Source organism: Myotis daubentonii, chromosome 1 (assembly GCF_963259705.1).
Source record: "Myotis daubentonii chromosome 1, mMyoDau2.1, whole genome shotgun sequence".
NCBI lineage: Eukaryota > Metazoa > Chordata > Mammalia > Chiroptera > Vespertilionidae > Myotis > Myotis daubentonii.
In genome coordinates this window covers 184,679,894-184,704,623 of record NC_081840.1, presented here as the reverse complement: position 1 = coordinate 184,704,623, position 24,730 = coordinate 184,679,894, and the positions used below count along the sequence as shown (strand labels likewise).

The 24,730-nt window shown below is 38.8% G+C and overlaps 1 protein-coding gene across 11 annotated transcripts in view; it reads left to right on the top strand.

Moving 5' to 3' along the window:
* Window positions 1–24,730, top strand: part of ART3 (ADP-ribosyltransferase 3 (inactive)) — a 121,690-nt gene that overhangs the window by 71,082 nt on the left and 25,878 nt on the right. For 4 of the 11 annotated variants that reach the window (XM_059668210.1, XM_059668206.1, XM_059668209.1 and 1 more), the window contains exons 1-2: window positions 19,363–19,490; window positions 20,663–20,740. In XM_059668210.1, coding sequence (XP_059524193.1) covers window positions 20,672–20,740 — 69 coding nt within the window. In that variant the 5' untranslated portion in view covers window positions 19,363–19,490; window positions 20,663–20,671. Of the gene's footprint in view, window positions 1–19,362; window positions 19,491–20,072; window positions 20,114–20,302; window positions 20,533–20,662; window positions 20,741–24,730 lie in introns of those variants that run through there. The other 7 variants (XM_059668212.1, XM_059668211.1, XM_059668190.1 and 4 more) reach the window with 4 other exon arrangements.

The window sequence follows — 24,730 nt, the reverse complement described above, 5'->3', positions numbered from 1 at the left end:
CCATAGTAAAACAAAGATGTATATTTTTTATATTTATTTTATATATTTAAATACCATTTAACAAAGAAAAATCAACCAAAAAAATGAGTTCGCCTGTCACCTCTGACACGCGTGTCATAGGTTCGCCATCACTGCTTTAGAAGTTATTAAAGGAAACTAGAATAACAAACATGCCAAATGTTTCACTTTTAATTGTAGACACAGCTCCTATATTGAGTTTTTCAAAAAAGCATGTCTTTCGGCATCCTTCCAGTGTTCAATGTAATAAACAGTGATGTTTTTCTTTGGGAGCACAGAGTAAGGAGCAGGGTTTGGGACTGAGACTACAGAGATCTTTCCAGCCTATGTCTTGACAGGATACTTCTTATTTTTAAAATATTATGGGTTCCTAGATTATCAGTCATAAACCAAATTCAGATAAGATTACTTTCAAAACACCACGACTACCCTAACAATTAAAATATATTCTAAAGACAAATGATTTTTTAAATTGTCTACCATTAGATTAACTATGGAATATGTTGCCCACCATTCAAAAGATAATTTTAGAATTGACTAAAGTGTACTCATAATAATTACCCTAATTAACTCCGCCACGTAACATCACTGAATAAAAGAAGAAAAGAAACTGTCCCGTGTTTTTACCTTCCTGCCACCTTCCCCTTCCTTTATCTCTCCCTGGGACTGAACTTTTAATTTTACCCTGGCAAGAGAGGATGACTGAAAATGCCAACTTTACAGTAAGTTCCAGGTCTCTCTTCCAATTATTTCCCAGTGAAGCAGTCTTTCATTTGAATACAGAAAGTGTAGGATGCTATTCTGAGACCCTGATGTGTAATTGTGTTACAGCTTTGGTTAGGGATGGTGAGATTGTGTGTGAGTACGTTGCAACTTTATTTCCTGCAGCTCCAGATCAGTTAGCATCCTAATTTAGAGTTTGGTGAAGGTTTCTTTTAGGTTGGATTATGATTTATGACTTGGAGAAACTTCAGAAGTATGGCATTAAAATAGCCAGAGGTTTGGTGAAATGCTGTGAAAAACTAAAGAAATAGAGCTGATTTAATTTAAAAAGGAAAGGTCTAGCTAAGTACTAGTCATCAGGCAAATGAGTTTATAAAAAGAATCTTTATTGGTCTATGCATTAGGAATTATGGGTTTAATCTCATTTCTACTAGCTAACTAGGATATTCTCTGAATCTTAATTTCATACTTTGGGGAATAAAAGGGCACTGGATCAGATGATTTCTATGGTCCCTTTAAATTCTAATAGTCTGTGCATTGGTGTCTATTGGCAGTCATTCAGACTGTTAAACCTCTCCTTCTTGAAATTCTTGTCCTTGGGTTTCTGTCATATTGTACTCATGGTTTTCCTCCTGCCCATGGCTGCTGCTCCTTTGCAGGCCCACCTTCCCCTCCATGTCAATTAAAATAAATAAATATCTGTATCTGTATATCTCTATCTCTATCATCTCTATCTCTATCTCTATCTCTATCTCTATCTCTATCTCTATCTCTATCTCTATCTCTATCTCTATCTCCATATATCTTTAGGATTCAGACCTAGGCAGTTTTATATCACTTTATAGCCTCTATCTTCTATCCTATATCACTAGCTATATTTGAGGCACTGTAGTCAGTTAATGATGATGCTTCAGTAATTTGGAGCATTGGTTGTTCCCAAATCTCTTTTCTGAATTCTAGACCCATACATATAACTTCTTACTCTACGTCTCCATTTGGGTATTTAAGAGACACCTCAGGAACCAAGATGGCGGCATAGGTTAACGCAGGAGTTTGCTGCTTTGAACAACTACTTCAAAAGTGAAACCAAAAAACGGAAGGGACATCACCCAGAACCACAGGAACGCTGGCTGAGTGGAAGTCCTACAACTAGGAGGAAAGAGAAACGCATACGGACACTCAGAGGAGGTGCAGTGCTGAAGTCAAATTCTGAGGTGCGGAGTGCGCGGAGCCGGCTGGCGGCGGAGGGCGCGGTTGTTGTTTTCAATCGGGAGGGAGTCGCAGACTCTGAGCACCAGATCCGGGCGAGTCTTTAGGGACCCAGACTCAAACGGGAGAAGCGGGACTGTCTGGCTTCGGTCAGAGCGAGTACAGCTTTCTCTCCGAGCTTTGCAGCGGGTGCTGGGACTCAGAGAGGCAGAGCCCCTTGGGACAGGACTGAGAGCCGCCATAACTGCTCTCTCCGGCCCACCCTGTTGATCCTGTGCGACCCGCCCCGCCCAAGCCCTGCACAGAGGCATTTGCTGGATAGCCTCAGGCAAAGGCTAGATTAGCACCTCCCTAGAGGACAGAAGTTCTCTCACTGCTGACACAGCTGATTCTCATAGCCACTTGGCCTGGAGGTCAAACCCTCCCTGGAATTAGCTACAACAACCAAGATTTATCTATAAGACTGCGAACAAAGACCACTAGGGGGTGCACCAAGGAAGCATAACAAAATGCGGAGACAAAGAAACAGGACAAAATTGTCAATGGAAGAAATAGAGTTCAGAACCACACTTTTAAGGTCTCTCAAGAACTGTTTAGAAGCTGCCGATAAACTTAATGAGATCTACACGAAAACTAATAAGACCCTCGATCTCATATTGGGGAACCAACGAGAAATTAAGCACACACAGACTGAAATAACGAATATTATACAGACGCCCGACAGCAGACCAGAGGAGCGCAAGAATCAAGTCAAAGATTTGAAATGCGAGGAAGCAAAAAACATCCAACCAGAAAAGCAAAATGAAAAAAGAATCCAAAAATGCGAGGATAGTGTAAGGAGCCTCTGGGACAGCTTCAAGCGTACCAACATCAGAATTATAGGGGTGCCAGAAGATGAGAGAGAGCAAGATATTGAAAACCTATTTGAAGAAATAATGACAGAAAACTTCCCCCACCTGGTGAAAGAAATGGACTTACAGGTCCAAGAAGCGCGGAGAACCCCAAGCAAAAGGAATCCAAAGAGGACCACACCAAGACACATCATAATTAAAATGCCAAGAGCAAAAGATAAAGAGAGAATCTTAAAAACAGCAAGAGAAAGAAACTCAGTTACCTACAAGGGAATACCCATACGACTGTCAGCTGATTTCTCAACAGAAACTTTGCAGGCCAGAAGGGAGTGGCAAGAAATATTCAAAGTGATGAATACCAAGAACCTACAACCAAGATTACTTTATCCAGCAAAGCTGTCATTCAGAATTGAAGGTCAGATAAAGAGCTTTACAGATAAGGAAAAGCTAAAGGAGTTCATCACCACCAAACCAGGATTATATGAAATGCTGAAAGGTATCCTTTAAGAAGAGGAAGAGGAAGAAAAAGGTAAAGATACAAATTATGAACAACAAATATGCATCTATCAACAAGTGAATCTAAGAATCAAGTGAATAAATAATCTGATGAACAGAATGAACTGTTGATTATAATAGAATCAGGGACATAGAAAGGGAATGGACTGACTATTCTTGGTGGGGAAAGGGGTGTGGGAGATGTGGGAAGAGACTGGACAAAAATTGTGCACCTATGGATGAGGACAGTGGGTGGGGAGTGAGGGCGGAGGGTGGGGCGGGAACTGGGAGGAGGATGAGTTATGGGGGGAAAAAAAAAAGGAACAAATGTAATAATCTGAACAATAAAGATTTAATTTAAAAAAAAAAAAAAGAGACACCTCAGACTCAACATATTTAAAACAAAACTCAAAATGTTTCACTATACAGTGTACTTAATCTGAGTATTGGTACTATTACCCACCAGTTTCAGCCAGTTGTGCAAGCCAGAAACCTGGGAGTCTGCAGTAGTCTCTTAACTAACCACCCTGCCTCCATTCTGTTTTTCCCTTTAATCTAGTCTCCACAGGGCAACAGGGGAAAATGAATACTGTAAGATTTCACTTATAAGTGGAATCTAAAAAAAAACACGAAACAAAAGGACACAGCCAGAGGTATCTTTTAAAAGACAGCTCCAATCCTGTGTCTCTGTGGTACTCTTAAAATATGCCAGTAGCCTTTCAGAAGATAAAGACCAAATTTATTATTGTGGTTCTTGTCTCTTGAGCTTCATCGTCCACCACTCTGTGTCTTATTGTCAGTACATGCTAACCTTTCACTTCTCCAACACATCCCACAGGCCTTTGGTTTGCTCTTCCCAGTCCTAGACCATTTCCTGTCCCCTTCCCACTGTACATACTTCTGCTCTGAGCTCAGCTGTATCTTTGTTTTAGAGTAGCTTTCCCTGACCCCCTCCAATCTAGATCAGGTTTCTTTATTAAATGTTTTCATAGAAGTGTGTTCTTTTCTTTCATAGAACTCATCTCAGTTTATTATTATGTACTCCTTTGTGATTATTTAGTTAGTAGCTGCCACCCCCACTAGATAGTCTTATAAGGGCAAGGATAGTTTCTGGTTTTTGCTCTCTGTCATATTATAAGTTTCTTGTATGGTGCCTGTCACATAATAAGTAGTTAAGAATTATTTGTAGAGAGAATGACTGAAATAGCTGTGTAATGCAGCTTGTTTCCGTTTTCATCAAGATCAGTGCAAAAGCTGAAAGTGGAACAATAGAATCAATTTTCAGTCTGTCTCAGAGAACTTTTTTCCATTTAAGGTATTAACTTGTTCAGGCCATTTCTACCTTTGGACTTATACAAAAAAAGATACACACAAAAAGAGCAAAACCAAAAAACTTTTCTCATCTCTACATTCTCACATGGGTGCTATCTTACTTGTTTCCTTTCCATTACAGCTATTGAAAAAGTAGAGATAGATTAGTGTTTGGGAACATGGGCTCAAGCCAAAAGACCAGGATTCAAGTTCCAGCTCTGTCACTTCTAGATGGATGACCTTGCTTCAGCTCTTAAAATGATAAAGTGAGGGAAATAATTCTTTATAAGGTTGCTTTGAGGATCAAATGACAATATATGTGCTTAGAACTGTGCTTGGTACATATTCAGTAAATGTTAACAGTGATTATTGTTGTTATCAGTGAAATAAGTCAGAGAAAATGAATACTGTATGATTTCACTTATGAGTGGAATATAAAAAAAGAAACAAATAGACAAAGAAGACAAAACCAAACTCATAGACACAGAACAGATTGGTGATTACCAAAGGGGAAGGGCATTGGACGTGGGCAAAATGGGTCAAGGGGATTCACTGTATGGTGAAAGAGGTTAACTGGACTTGTGGTGGTGATCACTTTGTAGAGTATACAAATATTAAATTATTATGTTGTACACATGAAACTGATATAATGTTATAGACAAATTTACCTCAATTAAAAGAAAAGAAGATAGCAAAACAAAGCATTAAAAAAAAGTGTCAGACCCATTTATGTAATCAGCTCTTCTTACATATAAGAGGGACTACCCCTTTTAGTTTTGCTTCCCTTTTTTTAAAAGCAAAGATTTCCTGTTCCAGAAGGGAGTAGGATTAAATTAAAAGGCATGAAGTTATCTTCAGTTTCCTTTTAAGTTTGAATGATGTTCCAACAATAGTTACTTCATGGGGGTTTCCAGCTTTGGGAAGAGTTAATAACTAAACTCTTGATTATATTAGCCATGCCCAGGGACTTTTGTTATATCAAAATTTCACCTTTTTCATAGTGTTCTTCTATGTATTTAAAAAAGAAATGTTCAGGGCTACAAGTAAAAATTATTCTTCCTTTTATTCCCCTCTTTCTTAGGAAGGCATCCCTTCCACAGGGCCTTTCCTATCAGATCCTTTCTACCCTTGTTTAGTGTCCTTAATCCACAAGGTCCATGCAATTTTGGATATCTTACAGCTGCTAAGTAAATGAAAATTGCTTATTTTCTGTCTCCTTTAAATGCCCTTTTTCTTCCTAAATCTACATTGATTAATCAATTTTATGTTGTATGGAGAAAAAATGCAGATGAAAATATAGCTATTGCTTCAACTACTCTTAAAAATAAAATCTTAATAAAAGTGTATATGGCCATTATATAGAAATAATGAAGATAATTAAATTATCCATTGTATAAAAAAGGAAATACATAGAGCTGCTTTTTTTACTACTTGAAGAGAAGCAAGCTTGGATGGAAGGAAGTAATGAACTAGAAGGGTGTGGAGAATAAATGAATGAAGGAGTGATGGACTGGTTCCGGCTTGACACTATTAGCGTCTCTATCTGTGTGTCTAGCATAGGAATTGGATCAGCCTGCTCTCTACATGTTGTCCAGTCCTTTCACTGCCAAGACTTTAATGAAGCTTAGCTATAAATCCTTTCTTACCTCCACTGTACCTTGTGGCATGTTATAGTACATCAGCATGGTAAGGACACAAATATATAGCCAAATGGTTTCCTAGAAATTTCTGACAAAAAAGGTAGAGGTTTCAGGTATTAATCCTACCTCCAGTCTTGAAATTTTAGTCATTGTCATTGTTATCACAGAAAGGTTTAAATGGTATTTGAAGGACTTTTTACCTCTCTGACGTCATCAGCTACTATACTCTTCACTCACTCACTTACCCTTAATCACATTTACCTCTGAGCTATCCTGGTTTTCCTCAGACATGGCAGGAAGGCTCCGTGTTCTATCTAGCTCAGTAAGCCACACATGTAATTTTAAAATTTCTGGTATACACATTTAAAAAGATAAAAGAAGCAAATGAAATTAACTTTATTAATATATTGTATTTAACCCAATATATTTAAAGAAGATGTTTTACTTTTTTTTCTCCTTACGATGGGGTTTGAAATCTGTATTACACTGACAGCACATCACATTTGGACACTGAATTTTATCAGAGGTAACTTGATCTTTATTTAGATTTTACAAAATTCATAGTTGTGATGTAGATTCATGTACCTGAGTTGATCCAAACATACTTAAATTTTTAAAAATAAGTCAAGATAACAGTTTTTAAATGTAAATGAAATGAAGTAAAGTACAATTAAATATTGAGTTCCTGCCCTGTTTCTGTCCCCAGACCAAAGGGTTTTGGGTTCAACTCCCTGTCAAGAGCATATACCTGGGTTGCCCATTTGATCCCTGGCCCTGGGCGTGTGTGGGAGGCAACCTATTGATGTATCTCTCTCTCTCTCCCTCCCTCTCTTTCCCTCCCTCCCTCCCTCCCTCCCTCCTCACCCTTCCACTCTTTTTCTAAAAAAAAAAAAAAAATCAATAGAAAAACTCTTTGGATGAGGATTGACAAAAAAATTATTAAATGAATGAATCATTAAAACTTGTTGAAAATATTAATATATGTATACATCTACATACTAGATTCTAATATAATTCAGAGTTAAAAGCATCATTAACCAATGCTTCTTAAATGCATCTTGGATATATTTTTGTACCTTATGCTATTTTAAGCGGGAAGTAGGGAGAAAGAAATGAGTACAAAAGAAGCTTATAAGCTAGGTAGGAAGACAAGATTCACAAAAAGAGAAAATATGAAAAAATGTTGCATTCTGTTGCAAAACTAGAAAATTGGCTTAAAATATAGTACCTCTGCTTGTACTACATGCATTCCTTTGAGAATTTCCAATAAGTACTTATGTATTTATATATCATTAACTATTTGATAGAGACTTGAGGAACATGAGAAATAGGAAAACTAATAGTATTATAAACCTATAATTGAAAACTAGTTGATATATGGAATCTAATGAACAAAAAAAACTGAAAAGACTGACAGAGGTCAGAGGGGAGGGGAAGGGGTAGACTGGATGAAATAAGGTAAAGAGATTAGGCAAGGAACATAATATGTATATCCCATGGGCAGACAGCAGTGTGGTGAGGGCTAGAGGGAGGGAAGGGTGTGATCTGGATGGAGGTAGGCAAAAGGTGGGGAGGAAATGGGGACATCTATAATAGTGACAAGAATGAAAAAAGGAAAGCTAGTTGAAAACAGTTACAATGAAGGAGAATCATTTCAGTTCTAAAAATTAAATTTAGCTAAGATGGTCTTTTTAAGAAATGGTGGGAACAAGTGGACATCCACATGCAAAAGCATGGATCTAGTCATAGACCTTACACCTTTTTCAAAAATTAACTCAAATTGGATCATAGACCTAAAAGTAAAATGTAAAACTATAAAACGCCTAAAAGATAATATGAGACAAAACCTACATGACCTTGGGTATGGTCATGATTTTTTATTTTATTTTTTACTTATTGATGAAAGAGAGAGAGAGATTGAGAGAGATTTGTTGTTCCACTTATTTATGCATTCATTGGTTGATCTTGCATGTGCCCTGACTGAGGATTGAACCTTCAATCTTGGCATATGAGGACTAGACTCTAACTAACTGAGCTATGTGGCCAGGGCGGTTATGATTTCTTAGATATAATACTAAAGGCACTATCCATGAAAGAAATAATTGATAAGCTGCACTTCACTAATATTAAAAACTTCTCTGCAAGAAAACAATATTAGGAGAATGAGAAAGAAAAGCCACAGACTGAGAGAAAAGACACATCTGATAAAGGACTATTATCCAAAATATACAAAGAACTCTTAAAAATCAACAATAAGGAAACAAAAGAAACCTGATTTAAAATGGACCATAGCCTTAACAGACACATCACTGAAGAAGATATACATATGGCAAATAAAGTATATGAAAAAATTCCCTACATGATATGTCCTCAGGGAAATGCAATATCATGATTCCCAGCTTTCTCATTTTAAATTTGTTACCATCACCAGACAGTATCTTGAGGCTAACAATTCTGTCTTGAAAAATTGTAATGTCTCTCACCTCATGGAACACATAGCAGCCAATATTTGTGAATTACTTGTTTGTGTAAACCTTGTGTGCACTTAAGGTTCAGGTTACTGTATTCAGAGGACGAATGAAGTATAGATCACGTTCACTTGGCTTTAGTTTCCATCCAGCACCTAGGAAAATACCCACTGATAACAGTGCTTCCCACTTGCAAGTGTTCCTCTCACAATGGTGAAGGAATAAAGTTAACTTATAAATATCAGAGCATTGACATTAAACTCTATGGTCTGGCACATAGTGGACAACCCAAGTACTTTTTTGAGTAAATATTTGAGTGAATGAATGAATTACTACCTTTGCAGAATCATATGGATACAGAGAATCCCACAAAAATCTAACGTCTGGAGTAACCTGTATAATCTGTCATTCAAGAATGGCCTTTGCGGAGAATTCTGGGGCTGTTGACTCCTGTATGCTGGGTTCTTGTATCTCTTTTTTCTAGAGAATATCTTTAAAGTATCTTTTTTAGATTAGTAAATAGCTTTTTTCTTCTGAAGTGCTTCATGAACACAAGGGGGCCTCTAATTTTACTAATGCCATATTTCAGTTCTTGGTTTTCTACCTTAATTGGTGTCAACATTATTCTCAGTCAGAAATTCTATTTGTAATCCACTGAACCAAAATCTTGCTTTGCATGTTTTGGAAGTCTCCTGAAAGGATAGAATGTAATATGCCCTGATTGCTTTTCTTCAGAGGTGGTTTACTATCCAAAATCAATGACTAGTGTATGAGAAACCAAATCTTCAACACTTTCCATGGGTCATTCATACTTGGTTTAATGATTTAAACCATACAGTGATTTTCAAATGGTGTGCCACAAACACTTTTGAAACATGCAATACCTGACTATTTAGTCAGGGGCACTGACCTCTTTTCCCAGATGGTCAAATAAAAAACAGCCAACACAACAATAGCCGTCTGATGGGAATGGATAAAAATTATACCTATTTTTTGTCAGATAAGCCAAAAAATACATTTTTGGTATGCTGCAGATTCTTAGTACTTAGTTTATGAATGCCTTGAGATGAAAAAGATTGAAAATCACTGGCGTTTTAGGTGCTCAATAAAATGATTCTCTAAATATTTTTAAAAAAATTGTTCCACAGTAGACTCAGTTACTTTATTTCTGTGGTGAATATTTGTGGGTTGGACTCTGATGCTTTGCTTTAGATTTCTTGAGAACCAATCAAGTTATCTGATTTAAATAATAACAAACATAAAGGCTGACTACAGATTTCAATGTAGTAAAACATTTTCTGGAGTGAAATTTACAGCTGCAAAACAGATTTATAAGACAATAGCAGGTTACCTAAGAACAGTTGCAATTCACTTGGCTTTAGCTTCCATCAGCACACAGGAAAACAGTTATTGGATAACTTAGTGCTTCCCACTTACAGGTGCTCCTGTCACCATGGTGATGAAAATAAAGCTAATGTACCAATATTAAAGCATTGGCATTGAATACTATGGTCTGGTACATAGTGTTGTATGTGAGCTTGCGACTGAGTGGATCTGTTTGTAACAGGGTCTGTTTGTTACATTTTTGCTAAGACCTAGAGGTATGCTAGTATACTTTTAAGTAATAGTTCCTCTAAGTGTTCAGTGAGGCCCAAATTATAATTTCCAGTTCCCTGAAACAGGACACCTTATCTGTCACTGGAAAGTCCCTATGATTAAAGCTTCTTCCCAAGGAAGTGGACATTAGATCTTAAAAAGTCAAGTTGTTGCCCTTAGGTCCTGAGCATGCTGATACTGTTCCTGCTAATGTTTATCCAGGAAATCTTAAGCTTAATAATGCTACTGACTTTCTTTCTTCCCTCCCTCTATTTATGAAGTGCCTATAGTGTGAAAGACATACTAACGATGCTAGGAGATGTGACAGTATGGTAACATATATCATGAGTGACATATGAGAAATTTCTAAAGGAGTATATTTTGAAATACCATACTTCCCACACTTTAATAAACCCACTACACAAATATACATCTACACTTTGAAATCATTGCCATAGAGACCCATTTTCCTTGATAAGAATGTATTTGTCTCTTTCACTGCAATAGAAAAAGAGGTTGAGAATTAAAGCCTAGAGCTTTAAAAATCTACCAACAAAAACATGTTCACAAGCATGATAATATATTACCTTACATTTATTATATACTAGAGGCCCGGTGCACAAAAATTTGTGCACTCGGGGGGGGGGGTGCCTCAGCCCGGCCTGTGCCCTCTCGCAGTCTGGTACCCCTCAGGAGATAACGACCTGCTGGCTTAGGTCTGCTCCCGGGTGGCAGAGGGCAGGCCCAATCCCTAGGTGCAGCCCCAGGTTGGGCTCAGAGCAGGGCTGATTGGGGAGTTGGGGTGCTGCCCCCTGTCATGCACAGAGCAGGGCGGATTGGGAGGTTGCGATGCCACCCTCAGTCATGCTCAGGGTAGGGCTGATTGAGGGGTTGGGGCAGCGTGCCCTGTCACACTCAAGGCAGGGTCGATGGGGAGGTTGCGGCGCCACCCCCTGTCACGCACAGAGCAGGGTCAATGAGGGGGTTGGGGCACTGCCCCCTGTCACGCACAGAGCAGGGCCCATCAGGGGGGTTGGGGCTCCGTACCCTGTCACGCACAGAGCAGGGCCAACGAGGGGGTTGGGGCACTGCCCCCTGTCATGCACAGAGCAGGGCCCATCAGGGGGGTTGGGGCTCCGTACCCTATCATGCACAGAGCAGGGTCAATCAGGGGGTTGGGGAGCTCCCCCCTGTCACACACAGAGCAGAGCCCATCATGGGGTTGGGGAGCTCCCCCCTGTCACTCACAGAGTAGGGCCGATAGGGGAGTTGGGGCACCGCCCCCTGTCACACACAGAGCAGGGCAGATCAGGGGGCTGGGGCGCCGCCCTCTATCACCCGCAGAGCAGGGCCGATCAGGGGGTTGGGACGCTGCCACTGTCACACTCAGGGCAGGGCCGATGGGGAGGTTATGGCTCTACCCCATCACACACAGAGCAGGGCCCATGGGGCGAGGGTTGGGGCGCCACCCTCTATCACCCAGAGAGCAGGGCCGATCAGGGGGTTGGGGCACCGCACTCTATCACACACAGAGCCGCAGGGCGATGAGGGGGTTGGGGAACTCCCCCCTATTAGGCACAGAGCAGGGCTGATCAGGGGGTTGGGGCGCCTTCCCCTGTCACAAACAGAGCAGGACGGATAGGGAGGTTGTGGCCCGGCCCCCTGACACACACAGAGCCGCAGGGCGATCAGGGGGTTTGGGCGCTGTCCCCTGTCATGCTGATCCCGGTGCCAGGAGGCCTCGCGGCTCTGCTGACCCGGTGCTGGGAGGCATATTACCCTTTTACTATATAGGATAGAGGCCTTGTGCATGGGTGGGGGCTGGCTGGTTTGCCCTGAAGGGTGTCCTGGATCAGGGTGGGGGTCCCCACTGGGGTGCCTGGCCAACCTGGGTGAGGGGTTGAGGGCTGTTTTCCGGCTGGCGGGTGACTGAAGCTCCCAGCTGCTCCTTTTTTTCTTTATTCTGGGCCAGCTTTAGCTCTGGCTCCAGCTCTGAGGCCTCTGCTGCTGAAAGCAGCTATCTGGTTTGTTTGGGTTCTATAATCGAAACACTGTTTCAACTCTAGCTCTGAGATCCTGGCTGGCTGAAAGCAGGTTTCTGGTGTTTTGTTTAGCTTCTATATTTGTAACAATGTTTCAAACTGCAAGCTCAGAGGCCGGCAGCGGCAGGCGGGGAAAGTTGGAGTCCTCCGTCACTGAAGCAAGCAAGCCTCATGTTCGCTTCAAGCTGCCTGGCTGCCGGCCGCCATCTTGGCTGGCAGTTAATTTGCATATCGCCCTGATTAGCCAATGGGAAGGGTAGCGGATGTACGCTAATTACCATGTTTCTCTTTTATTAGATAGGATTGAATGTTATAGAGCTAATATTCTGTATAAATACTTTATAGATATGCTTTTCATTCCCTGCTATAAAGTCTGTTCTGTCTTTATGCTGATCACCTTTAAGAGTAAATCCAAGGGCAGGAAAAATTAGATTATGCCAGAGAAAGTTGGTCCATAGGATAGAGGAGAAGGAAATAACATATAGGAAGTACCCCAAACAAGAACTGGGAGTAGAAGAATTGATTCCAGAACAGAAAGAAAAGGAGAAGGGGGAAAGATTAGACTCTTGTGTCCTGGTTCCCATAGACTGAAACCCTGGAAAAAATTGATGTAGCAGTTTAGAAACAACCCAATATATTTCAGGAAATCCTTGAGCAGTGGAAATTGTTTTCTTGCCTCTCCTTGGGCCATATTCAAGGTCTCTTAGAAAAGAAACATGTCTAATGTGGGACCACCTAGGCAATAAGTTGGAAATAGCAAAATAACAGAATGAGCTGGGACTAGACATAGGTCCCTCTCCAGTGTTCTGTAAAATCAAGAAAGTTTTCTGGAAAATCAAGGTTGTTGCGGTGGAATTCCTAGGTTTTGCTTTGGGCCTAATGAAGGTAACTGGGTACAAACCAGTTAATCTATAAGATGTTCAGCAAGGCCAAGGAAGCTCATCTAGAATTTTGGGAGGACCACCTACTAAGGGGGGAGGGACATAGAAATTATCCTTTAGAATACCCTATGCCAGGAGACTGTGGTGGGGGAATTTACCAATTGAGCATTCAAAATCTATAGAGAACACTAAATTCCTGAACCAGTAATTAAATGTCACCATTGCTGGAGACCAGACTAATAGCTAGAGCTAGCAGAAAACAGAATACCACAATGTAAATGAAGAACCACATGCAAAAAGGAAACTGTAATTCTCTATATTGGAAGTCAATTTAGTTCACAAACCCTCATGTGCACTAAAGGTAGAAACATTAATCTTGCCAATTAAAATTTAGTCACTTATGAGTTGAAACAGCCTTCTTTAAGTAATTAAAAAAATGTTTTTATTGATTTTAGAGAGAGAGGAAGGGAGGCAGAGAGAGAAACATCTATCTGTTGCCTCCCTGTTTGAACCCATTCCTGGGCATGCACCCTGATTGGGAATCAAACTGGCAACCTTTTGGTGTCGGTGCTCAACCAACTGAGCCACACTGGCCAGGGCTAAGTAAATATTTAAATGCGTAATTCTTTTCTCCATTTTTCCCCCTTCTGTCCTTCCAAAGAGCAATCTGTAGAGGTATCATGTTCTGGTGCTGACCTCTAGTGGCCACTGGCCTTCAGTGAAATGTCTGATTCTGCCTGATCTTTTTTTTAATCTTCACCAGATGATATTTTTTCCATTGATTTTCAGAGAATGGACGAGGGAGGAAGGGAGGGGGAGAGGGAGAACGGGAGAGAGAGAGAGAAAGAGACAGACAGACAGACAGACAGACAGACATTGATTGGTTGCCTCCTGCACACAGAAACTGAGGTGCATGTCTGGGGGCCAGCACTCTAACCACTGAGCCAAACCAGCCAGGGACCTGCTTGGTCTTTGGAAGATGGTAATTTATATTCACTGCTGTCATATCTTACTTTAGCCTCTGTCTCTGTGATACATGATACATGTACTTTGCATTACCTTATCACAACTATAAGCTCCTTTGGCTCTTTCATGTCTCCTTCAGCCTCTTCCATGGGCCATTGCAACATTTCAGATGCTTACAGTGGTGGTCTTTAAATTGAGATATAAATAACTCTGGGGGTACACCAAGACATTCCAAGGAGTATGTGGACAAGGTTGTTGTTTTTTATTACTTTAAAAAAATCAGATGTTTTTGGTATAATTTATATAAATAAAGTCGACCAATTTTAAGTGTACAATTAAGTGTAATTTTTGACAAACGTACATCATGTAACCACCATACAGTTATGATATAAAGCATTACATCACATTCCAAAAAGTTCCTTCATGCTCTTTGTAGTCAATCTCCTCCCTCAACCCAAGGCCATGGCCATCACTGATCTGCTTTCTGTCACTAAAATATAATTTAAATATTATCATACAGTATATAACCTGTTGTGACTGAATTTTTAGCATAATGCTTTTGAGATTCATCCATGATGTTGCATGTGTCAGTAGTTCATTCCTTTCTAAACATGGCATTATTGAGATATAATTCAGATACCATAAGATTCACCCATTTAAAGTGTATGAGTTAGTGTTTTTTAGCATACTTATTGAATTATGCAATAACCACTACAGTCAGTTTTAGAACTTCTGATCTAAAAAAGGAAGTTTGTTTCTTTTTATTGCTAAGTAGGATTCTATTTGTTTTTTCCATTGACCAGTTGATGGAAATTTGAGTTATTTCTATCTTTTGATTATTATGAATCAAACTGTTATGAACATTTGAGTATAAGTCTATGTGAACATATGCTTTAATTTCTCTTGGGTAAATATATAGGAGTAGAATTGCTGGGTCTTATTGTAAATATATGTTTAACTCAATAAAAATTGTCAAATTGTTTTCAAAAGTAACTGTACTATTTTGCACTTCCACTAGCAATGTGTGAGAGTTTCAGTTGCTCCATTCACATCCACATCAGCATTTGATGTTGTCAGTCTTTTAAATTGTAGCCATTTTAATGGGTATATCATGGTTTTAATTTACATTTACGGATGCCTAATGATGTTGAACATCTTTTCTTGTTTTGTCACTTATACATTTTCCTTGGTGAAATGTCAAGTCAAATCTTTTGCCCACACCAGTCATTAAAATCAGTCTTTTCCAGCCCTTCCAGCATGGCTTAGTGGTTGAACTATTCACCTATGAACCAGGAGATCATGGTTTGATTCCCAGTTGAGGGCCGATTCCCAGTGTGGGGCATGCAGGAGGCAGCTGATCAATGGCTCTCTCATCATTGATATTTCTATCTCTCTCTCCCTTTCCCTTCCTGTCTGAAATCAGTAAAAATATATTTTAAAAAATCAGTCTTTCCCTTGCTTGGAAAAGCTACAGTGTTGATTCAATTCAATTATACCTATGCCACATTTACTCATGGAACTAAATGTAGCTGGAGAAAAATACATTGGCTTCATTTTGAACTCAAGTAGGCCCTCAATGTAGCCCAGCAATCATACTTCATTTACTCTTCTACTTTTCTAGATGACGATTCTAGAACAGAATCAATCTAGAATTGATTCTTCTCCAATATCATCAAATCTCTACCAGTTTAACTATCATCTTTTGTTATTAATTTTTAAAATATATTTTATTGATTTCAGAGAAGAAGGGAGAGGGAGAGAGATAGAAACATCAATGATGAGAGAGAATCATCAATCAGCTGCCTCTTGCATGCCCCCTACTGGGGACTGAGCCCACAATCAGAGGCATGTGCCTTGACCAGGAATCAAACCGTGACCTCAACCAACCATTGGCCAGGCTATTCTGAATTTTTTTCTGAGAAATTTGATACAATTAGAAAAGAATCCTCACCATCACAATCACTACTTTCCAACATCAGTCAATATGCTGTGCCTTCCCTCTTATTCTGATCTAAGGCCATCTTATCTACTTGTATTCTAGGTCCTACACCCTTTTGCCTAGTCAAGGACATTGATCCAGTATTTCTCTATTCTCTTTCCTATATTGTCAATTCTCCCCTCCTCCTCCTAAATGACCAATTTTCATCCTCTCTACCTAATCATTATTCAAACATGCTATTATTTACCATCTTTAAAATGTTTTCTCTTGTGTCCTCTTCTTTATTTTTTCCTCTAACCCTTCCATTAAGCTACTGCCACATTGTTTTTCTCTCCTTTAAGAAACACTTTTTGGAAGAGTTCAGTATTTCTCCAGTTCCTTTTCTTTCTATTCTCAGGCCATTTCAACCAGGCTTTCATTCCCACTGTTCCATTAAAATTGCTCTTATCAAGGCTGTTAATATCTTCCACATTGTTAAATCCACTTATCATTTCCCTGTCCTGATCTTATTTGACCTAGCAGAAGCATTTGACACTTTTGATCTTTTCTTTCTCTTGGAAAGGTTTTCTTCACCTGACTTCTAGGACATCCGTTACACAGAGTCTTCCCTATTTCAGTCATTGACATCTTTATCCTTCTAGTTATTCAAGCTAAAAATCTTGGAATTATTCTTTACCTCTCACTCTCTTGCAGCCCACATCCACTCTGTCAGTGCATCCTAACACTCCAATATTAAAATTATATTCTGAATTTAAGTCCAAACATTTTTATTATGTAAGAAATTGGTATCACTATTGATCATTTCCATTTACTTTTTAATAAATTATCTTTTTAAAAATATATTAGCTTTTTAGAACCCACAAATACTTTTCCTTACCATATTTGAAAATATGGTTAATTTAATCTTCAAAAGGAGTATTTTTTAACAAACTCAAAGACAACCACAAACATACATATACCCTCCTCACCTTTACTGCTACCATCATTGTTTGAGCCACCACAATTTCTACTAGCATTATTATAATAACCTGTAAACTGGTCTTCCTACTTTTACCCTACAGATTATTCTCAGCATAACAGCCAGGATGATCCTCTTAAAAAAGAAGTCAGATCCTGCCATTCCTCTACTCGAACCTTATAATTTGCTCCCTTTTTCTTAGAATAAAATCCAACATTCTTCCAGTGGCCTGCAAAGACACCCCTCTGACTATATCTCCTACTATTCTTCTCTTACCTATTTGTTCCATCCATATTGGCCTGCTTGAATTCCCTCTGCCTGACCACTCTTCCACCACAGTCTTCATGGCTGATCTCCCCCATTTCTTTCAAGACTTTGCTCAAATGTAACCTTTTCAGTGAGTTATCCCTAACCATCCAATTTAAATTGCAAACTCCCCATGCACTCCTAATCTTCCTTGTACTACTATTTTCTTAAAGGAGTACTTACTATATTTTAACATACTTATGTAATTTACTTATTTACTTTAGTTGTTATTTGACTGCCTCCTCCCACGAGAATATAAATTTGACAAGGGCAAGATGTTTATTTTGTTCACTGTTATACCCCCAGTACCTGGGAAAAACAGTGCTGGGAACATTGGGAGGACTCAAATATTTGTTGAATGAATGATATCAAGAGTTTTAAAATGGAAGAAAACAGGAATGGAACAAAGACATACTGGGAATAAACAAGGCAAAACTTGCTTTGAACTTCACACAGTGTTTATTATGTTCTTTCGGATGAGCTCAGTCTTTTGGGTGATAGATGAATCTAGTGGATTTGAGAAGGCCAAAGATGGGGAAATCCCACCACCGCATTTCCTGGGACACATGCCTGGGACTTACAAGCAAGTCAGCATGAGCATAAGCCTGAAAACCTGTGCATACATTCTTTTTCCTTCTAACCAAACTCCATTTTTAAAAAATGATACTATTTCTAGGATTTTATTTAGTGTATTTAATCTTTTAAATTGCTTAGCCAGTGAGGTGAGAAGAGGTTAGAGGTTTTGAAGAGTCTAAAGAGTAGAGATGAGATGGGTTTTTATAAAAGTGGATGCACTTTATGATAATTTAAAATGTTTCATTGAGTAATATATATGTGCATACACACACACAGAAAAATACACATAAGTATATAGGTTAGTGAATTTTCACAAACTGAATATCAATGTAATCAATATCCAGAACCAAAAACAGAACCTAAGTAGCATCCCAGGTTCTTCCTTGTGCCTCTTCTCGTCCAGTTACTACGTCCCACTAAGAATAACCACTGTTCTGACATCTAAGGCCATAGATGTGTTTGTCTGGTTTTGTACTCCATGTAAATTAAATCATGTAGTATATGCACATGTGTGTCTTTTAATCATAATTTTGTTTATGAGATTTATCCACATTTGTTATGTGTCCTTAGAGGTTATTGCTTTTAATATTATTAAAAAAATCCGTTGTATAATATACCACAATTTATCCATTCTACTTTTGATAGGTGATTGGATGACTTACAGTTTGGGGCTGTTATGAATAGAGCTACTATCTAATACATTCGATTAATGTATTTTGATGTATATATGCATGAATTTCCTAGGACACTCAAATTTTTTTATCCAGTCAGTGAACTCTGAGTATTCTTCAGCATGTTGTCAATATATTCACTATGTGTACTTCACTCAGATGAGAGTTACAGTTGCAGGTATTGTTACAAATCCTTCCCTTCTTAGTGCTGTCACTAGACTTTGTCTATACTTAAGATTCTTAACATGTATTCTGATTAAGTATACATATTCATATCTTTTATTAGATTGTGAATGCTTCTCAGTACTTTGTTTTGCTTGCTTGTGTATCCCAGCATCTGGTACAGTAGCTGAAATGCAGTAAGCTGGTTGAATGAATGGTGATAACCATCGTCATTGCCAGCAGTTAACACAGCAAGTCCCCTTAGTTATGTGAACCATCTAGCTCGGGTAAAGTCTTGCTTTAGTTTGACATCTCAGGGTCAAAGGGTTAGGAATGGGAAGTGATCACTCTCTGAGAAGCCCAACACTAAGGGCTCAGAACTGAACACGCTGTGTGGTTAGAGGGAATTGCTGTGGCTTTACAAGCCTCTTGGAGATTTCATGTGTTAACAGCAGTGATTCCAAGGGATAGTGTGGGGGCCAGATATAAATAGCAGAACACAAATGGGGTAATGTGCCACTGCCAAGCTACTGCTGGGGGTGTTTATAAAAAGAAAAGCATTCCCTTCCCAGCTCTCACTGTCAACAACCTCCCATTCTGAAGACACGCTCACAACAGAGAGTGGGGAAACAGTTTGAGACCTAGCATCATTTAAATCTCCACAAGCAGAAAAGCCAGGTAAACATTTTTACTTATTTACACTCAGATTACAGCAGTGAATTTAAAACTAAAACAAAACCTGGTTTCCTAGCTTTCTTGGCACATACTGCTTTGTGACAGTTATTTGCCAAGTCTTACAGACCGAATCTTTTTTGGAAAGGGAAGTTTAACACAAAAGTGGCATGTTTGATATTATATTTTAATATCTGTAGTGAAACAGATAGCTCCTAAATAAAGGCAGGGACCTAGGGCCAAAGGGAAGACTATCTTCTTTTCTCTGCCTTCATCCCCATGTTCAGATGCCAGGATATGGTGATGGGTACAATAAAATAGAGACTTTAGTTCAGTTCTGTAATGTTAAGTGTATTGTAAGTATGTGGCAGGAACTGTAGACCACCTTTAATGGGTCATTTATTGACTCTGGGACAGCTTCAGCCCTTAGGGCCACTTGCCCTCCTACTTACCCCTTTAGTCTCGTAAACACTGTGATGAATATTGGGCATTCAGCCAGCAGAGTTGTATAATCTTATTAGAATTTCGGTCTACCCAGTTCCTTCCTATTCCCCTTCCTGCCTTCAGAAAGTTATGCAAGACACTTTATCCGTGGGCTTCTCTTGAATGTGACTATTGGGGAGAAGGAGGTACCCTTGGATAACCTTCTGCTTTGTACCACTACTGGCTTCATCATCTCCATTATCCCCAAATGGGGGTGACTTGACTTGCAAAGAGGATAGAAGAGTGGATGATGTGCATGGTCTCTAACTCCTGGAGAATTCTTAGAAACTGGGGGTTGGGAGACCAATTTTGAAACGTTTTTGTTTTTGTTTTAGTTGGTGTTAATTTCCTGAGTATGCTGAGGAGAGATGTATTGATAGCAAGAAAATATGAGCACCAGTGACTATGTTGGGAGAGACCACATATCTAGAGAAGAATGGAAATGGATAGATTTAATCTTGAGCAAATTGCTGAAGTTCTCTGAGTTTTTGTTTCCTCATCTGTAGAATGTGGGTGTTAGACGAGCAGACAAAATCCAGGCCCTTCCAGCCATTGGAATTTATTGGTAATCACTTCCTGACCATCATGATACCTACTTCCACCCAAATGAAAATGTGTATAGTGGATAGTGCTCTACTTCGGTAAGTCTCTTTTTTAAAAGTCTATTAATTTGGAATTTCTTCATTTTAATTTAGAAGAGAAAAATGAAGACAGGACATTTTAAAATGGTCACCATGCTGCTGTCAGCTGTGATTCTAATGAATATCTTCCAGGTAATGTTGGAAATGGGAAGTACGTGGTCATTGGGCTAGGAACTCTTGATACAACATTACCTAAGGCATCTGTGTGGTTCATAATGCAAATGAGAGCAGATAGAATATATAAGTCAGTTTTTCAAGAAGCTTTCATATTTTCATTTTACACACTTGATACATGTTAATTATAGAAGTTTGAAAAAATTAAAATTAAGCAAAAAGAGGAGAGTAAAAATCATCCACAATCTCTCTACTCAGAGGGGAAAGACTCTTAATTTGTTGGTGTATAGTCTTGACTTCTCTCTCTCTTTCTCTCTCTCTCTCTCTCTCTCTCTCTTATTTACAAAATGGGCTCATACAATACATATGTTTTTTGCCTTTTTAAGTTAATACTGTGCTATAAATGTCTCTCTGGATCACTAAATATTCTGGAAATATGTATTTTTTTTTTCAAATAAGATGACACTGCAGTATTTGGTTACATATTTTCTATTAAATTACTATATAATGACCATTTTCTCACATGCACTATTTTTTTTTCTGGTAGAACTTTTATCATTTTATTTTTTGAAGTTGAATCTTTACACATTCTGTAACATATTTTTTAATATATATTTTTTTTTATTTCAGAGAGGAAGGGAGAGGGAAAGGGAGAGAGAAACATCAGTGATGAGAGAAAACCATTGCTTGGCTGCCTCCTGCATGCCCCCTACTGGGGATTGAGCCCAAAACCCGGGCATGTGTCCTTGACTGGAATTGAACCCAGGACCCTTCAGTCCCCAGGCCGATGCTCTACCCACTGAGCTAAACCAGCCAGGGCTCTATAACATATTTTTATGTAAAATTTGAGCCAGGTATCTCATTTAATCCCCTCCCCCCACATTGTTAGCTGTCATGTCACCACTGATTATTTGTCCATTGACTTGAGGTACCTCCTTTAAAATATCTTGAATCTTAAAAAATTATCTATTTTTTAATTTAATATTCTGATCCATTGTCTATAGAACAATTATGTATTCTGTTGCCTGTACTGTAGTGTGATTTTTAATTGAGATATAATTCACATATAAAAATTTGCAATTCAGTGGTTTTCCTAGATTCACCATGTTGTGCATAGTTTCACTATTGTCTCATTATAGACCTTCCATCAACCTAAAAAGAAGCCCTATGGCTATTAGCAGTCAGTTCCAATTCCTGCTTCCCTGCATCCCCTGGCTATCCCACCTGTTCGCCTTCTGTGTCTATGGATTTGCCTATTCTTGACATTCTGGACATTTCATCTGAATGGAATCAAGTAATGCCCATCCTTTTGTATGGCCTCTTTCATTGAGCATAATGTTTTTAAGGTTCATCTATGTTGTAGCATATGTTAGTACTGCATTCTTCTCATAGCTGAATAATATTCCATTGTATGGTTATTCCACATTTTGTTTATCCATGAATCAATATGGACATTTGGGTTGTTCCCACTTTTTGTTCCTATGAATGAGTACTGCTGCTATGTACTTTCATGTATGTGTTTTTGTGTGAACATATATTTTTAATTATCTTGTGTATATACCTAGGAGTAGCATTGCTGGGTCATATGGTAACTCTATGTGTAACATTTTGAGGAACTGCTTAACTGTTTTCCACAGTGGCTGCATCTTACATTCCCATCAGCAGTGTATGAGGCTTCAATTTCTCTACATCCTTGCGAACACTTAATTTCCTTTTTTTCTTATTAAAATAGCCACCCTAAATTATATGAAGTGGTATCTCACTGTGGTTTTGATTTACATTTTTAATATTCTTTTGCAACAAAAGTTTAAAGTGTTTTTCTATACATTTCTATAATTTCTTTTCTGAACACTTAGATCATTTCTACATTTTTGTAATAAATTTTTGGTAATTTAATTTCATCAGTATTGGCCTTTGTTTCAATTGATAAATCAGAGGAAGAAAATATAATAGCCAGTGTGTTCACCTAGCCTTTTGTACCTGTCCCTTTAATGTCCATCCAGTGGTCCCTGAACAGTGGTGGCATTTGTGAACTTTTTCACTGTTCCAGGCACTCACTGTACAGAACACACAATCAACTGTGGCCTTGATCCAGAAAGAGTTGTTGTCTAAAATTAGACTGGTGGAGACTGGTTAGAGGCATAGAGCAGACAGGAACACATTGGATCAACTCTGATGTGATACCGAGGAATGTGGGAGGTGGTAGTTTCAGGGTATGATGTCTTGTAATATGTTGAAGTCTTAAAGATAAATCAGGCATTGGTGCCCAGGATATCCTCCGGTACATTCTGTGCTGCAGAGGAAAGTGAATTTCTTGGCTAGGAGACAGCAGTGATTTAGTCTCCTGAAGCTCAAATTCCCACTTCAAGAAACTCACCTACAGACCAGGAGTACAGGGGGTTTTCACAGAAGAATATTCTGTGGCCGGTAATCAAGAAAAATAGTTTCTGCCCTGACCGGCTTGGTTCAGTGGATAGAGCGTCGGCCTGTGGACTGAAAGGTCCCAGGTTCGATTCCGGTCAAGGGCATGTACCTTGGTTGTGGGCACATACCCAGTGGGAGGTGTGCAGGAGGCAGCTGATCGATGTTTCTCTCTCATCCATGTTTCTAACTCTCTATCTCTCTCCTTTCCTCTCTGTAAAAAATCAATAAAATATATTTTTTTAAAAAAAAAAGAAAAATAGTTTCTGATGTCTGATGCCGGTATAATTGCTTCATTTGTAAAATGATGTTATGAATTGACCTTTCAGCCCTTCATATGGGTTGTTATGAGACCAAATTAAACCCTTTTAGAAGTGCTACATAAATTCCAATGGTCTTCATCACTGGAAATAACATTTTAATTAAGGGGACAGACTCTGGAACTAGATTGCTCAGGTTCAAATTTCAGTTCCAGACAAGTTACTCAATCTGTGTCTATAAAGTCTCCAACTAAGATCTCCAACTGAGAGTATAGCTTATGCAACCAGTGTGCCATAAAAGTAGTATAGAATAGTGGAAAGAGAGAATGATGTGGAGGGCATTATCCTTTCATTGGTAGAAACCCTTATATAGTATCCCTGGGCAGATTTGCTCATCCTATTTTTTTTAATAAATCTTTATTCAGATTATTACAGTTGTTCCTCTTTTTCACCCCATAACTCCCCTCCACCCGGTTCCACCCCATGCCCTTACCACCACCCCCACTGTCCTCATCCATAGGTGTATGATTTTTGTCCAGTCTCTTCCTGCACCCCCAAACTCCCTTCCCCTGATAATTGTCAGTCCACTCCCTCTCTATGTCCCTGATTCTATTATATTCACCAGTTTATTCTGTTCATCAGATTTTTTATTCACTTGATTTTTAGATTCACTTGTTGATAGATAGATATTGGTTGTCACTTAGTTGTTCATAATTTATATCTTTACCTTTTTCTTCTTCTTCTTCTTAAAGAATACCCTTCAGCATTTCATATAATACTTGTTTGGCGGTGATGAACTCCTTTAGCCTTTTCTTATCTGTGAAGCTCTTTTTTTTTGTAATTTGTTTTTTTTTTTCTATTATAATCACCAGTTTATTCTGTTCATCAGATTATTTATTCACTTGATTCTTAGATTCACTTGTTGATGTGTATTTGTTGTTCATAGTTTGTATCTTTACCTTTTTCTTCTTCCTCTTCTTAAAGGGTACCTTTCAGCATTTCATATAATACTGGTTTGGTGGTGATGAACTCCTTTAGCTTTTTCTTATCTGTGAAGCTCTTTATCTGACCTTCTGTTCTGAATGATAGCTTTGCTGGATAAAGTAATCTTGGTTGTAGGTTCTTGGTATTCATCACTTTGAATATTTCTTGCCACTCCCTTCTGGCCTGCTTGGTTTCTGTTGAGAAATCAGCTGACAGTCATATGGGTACTCCCTTGCAGGTAACTAACTGTCTTTCTCTTGCTGCTTTTAAGATTCTCTCTTTGTCTTTTGCTCTTGGCATTTTAATTATGATGTGTCTTGGTGTGGCCCTCTTTGGATTCCTT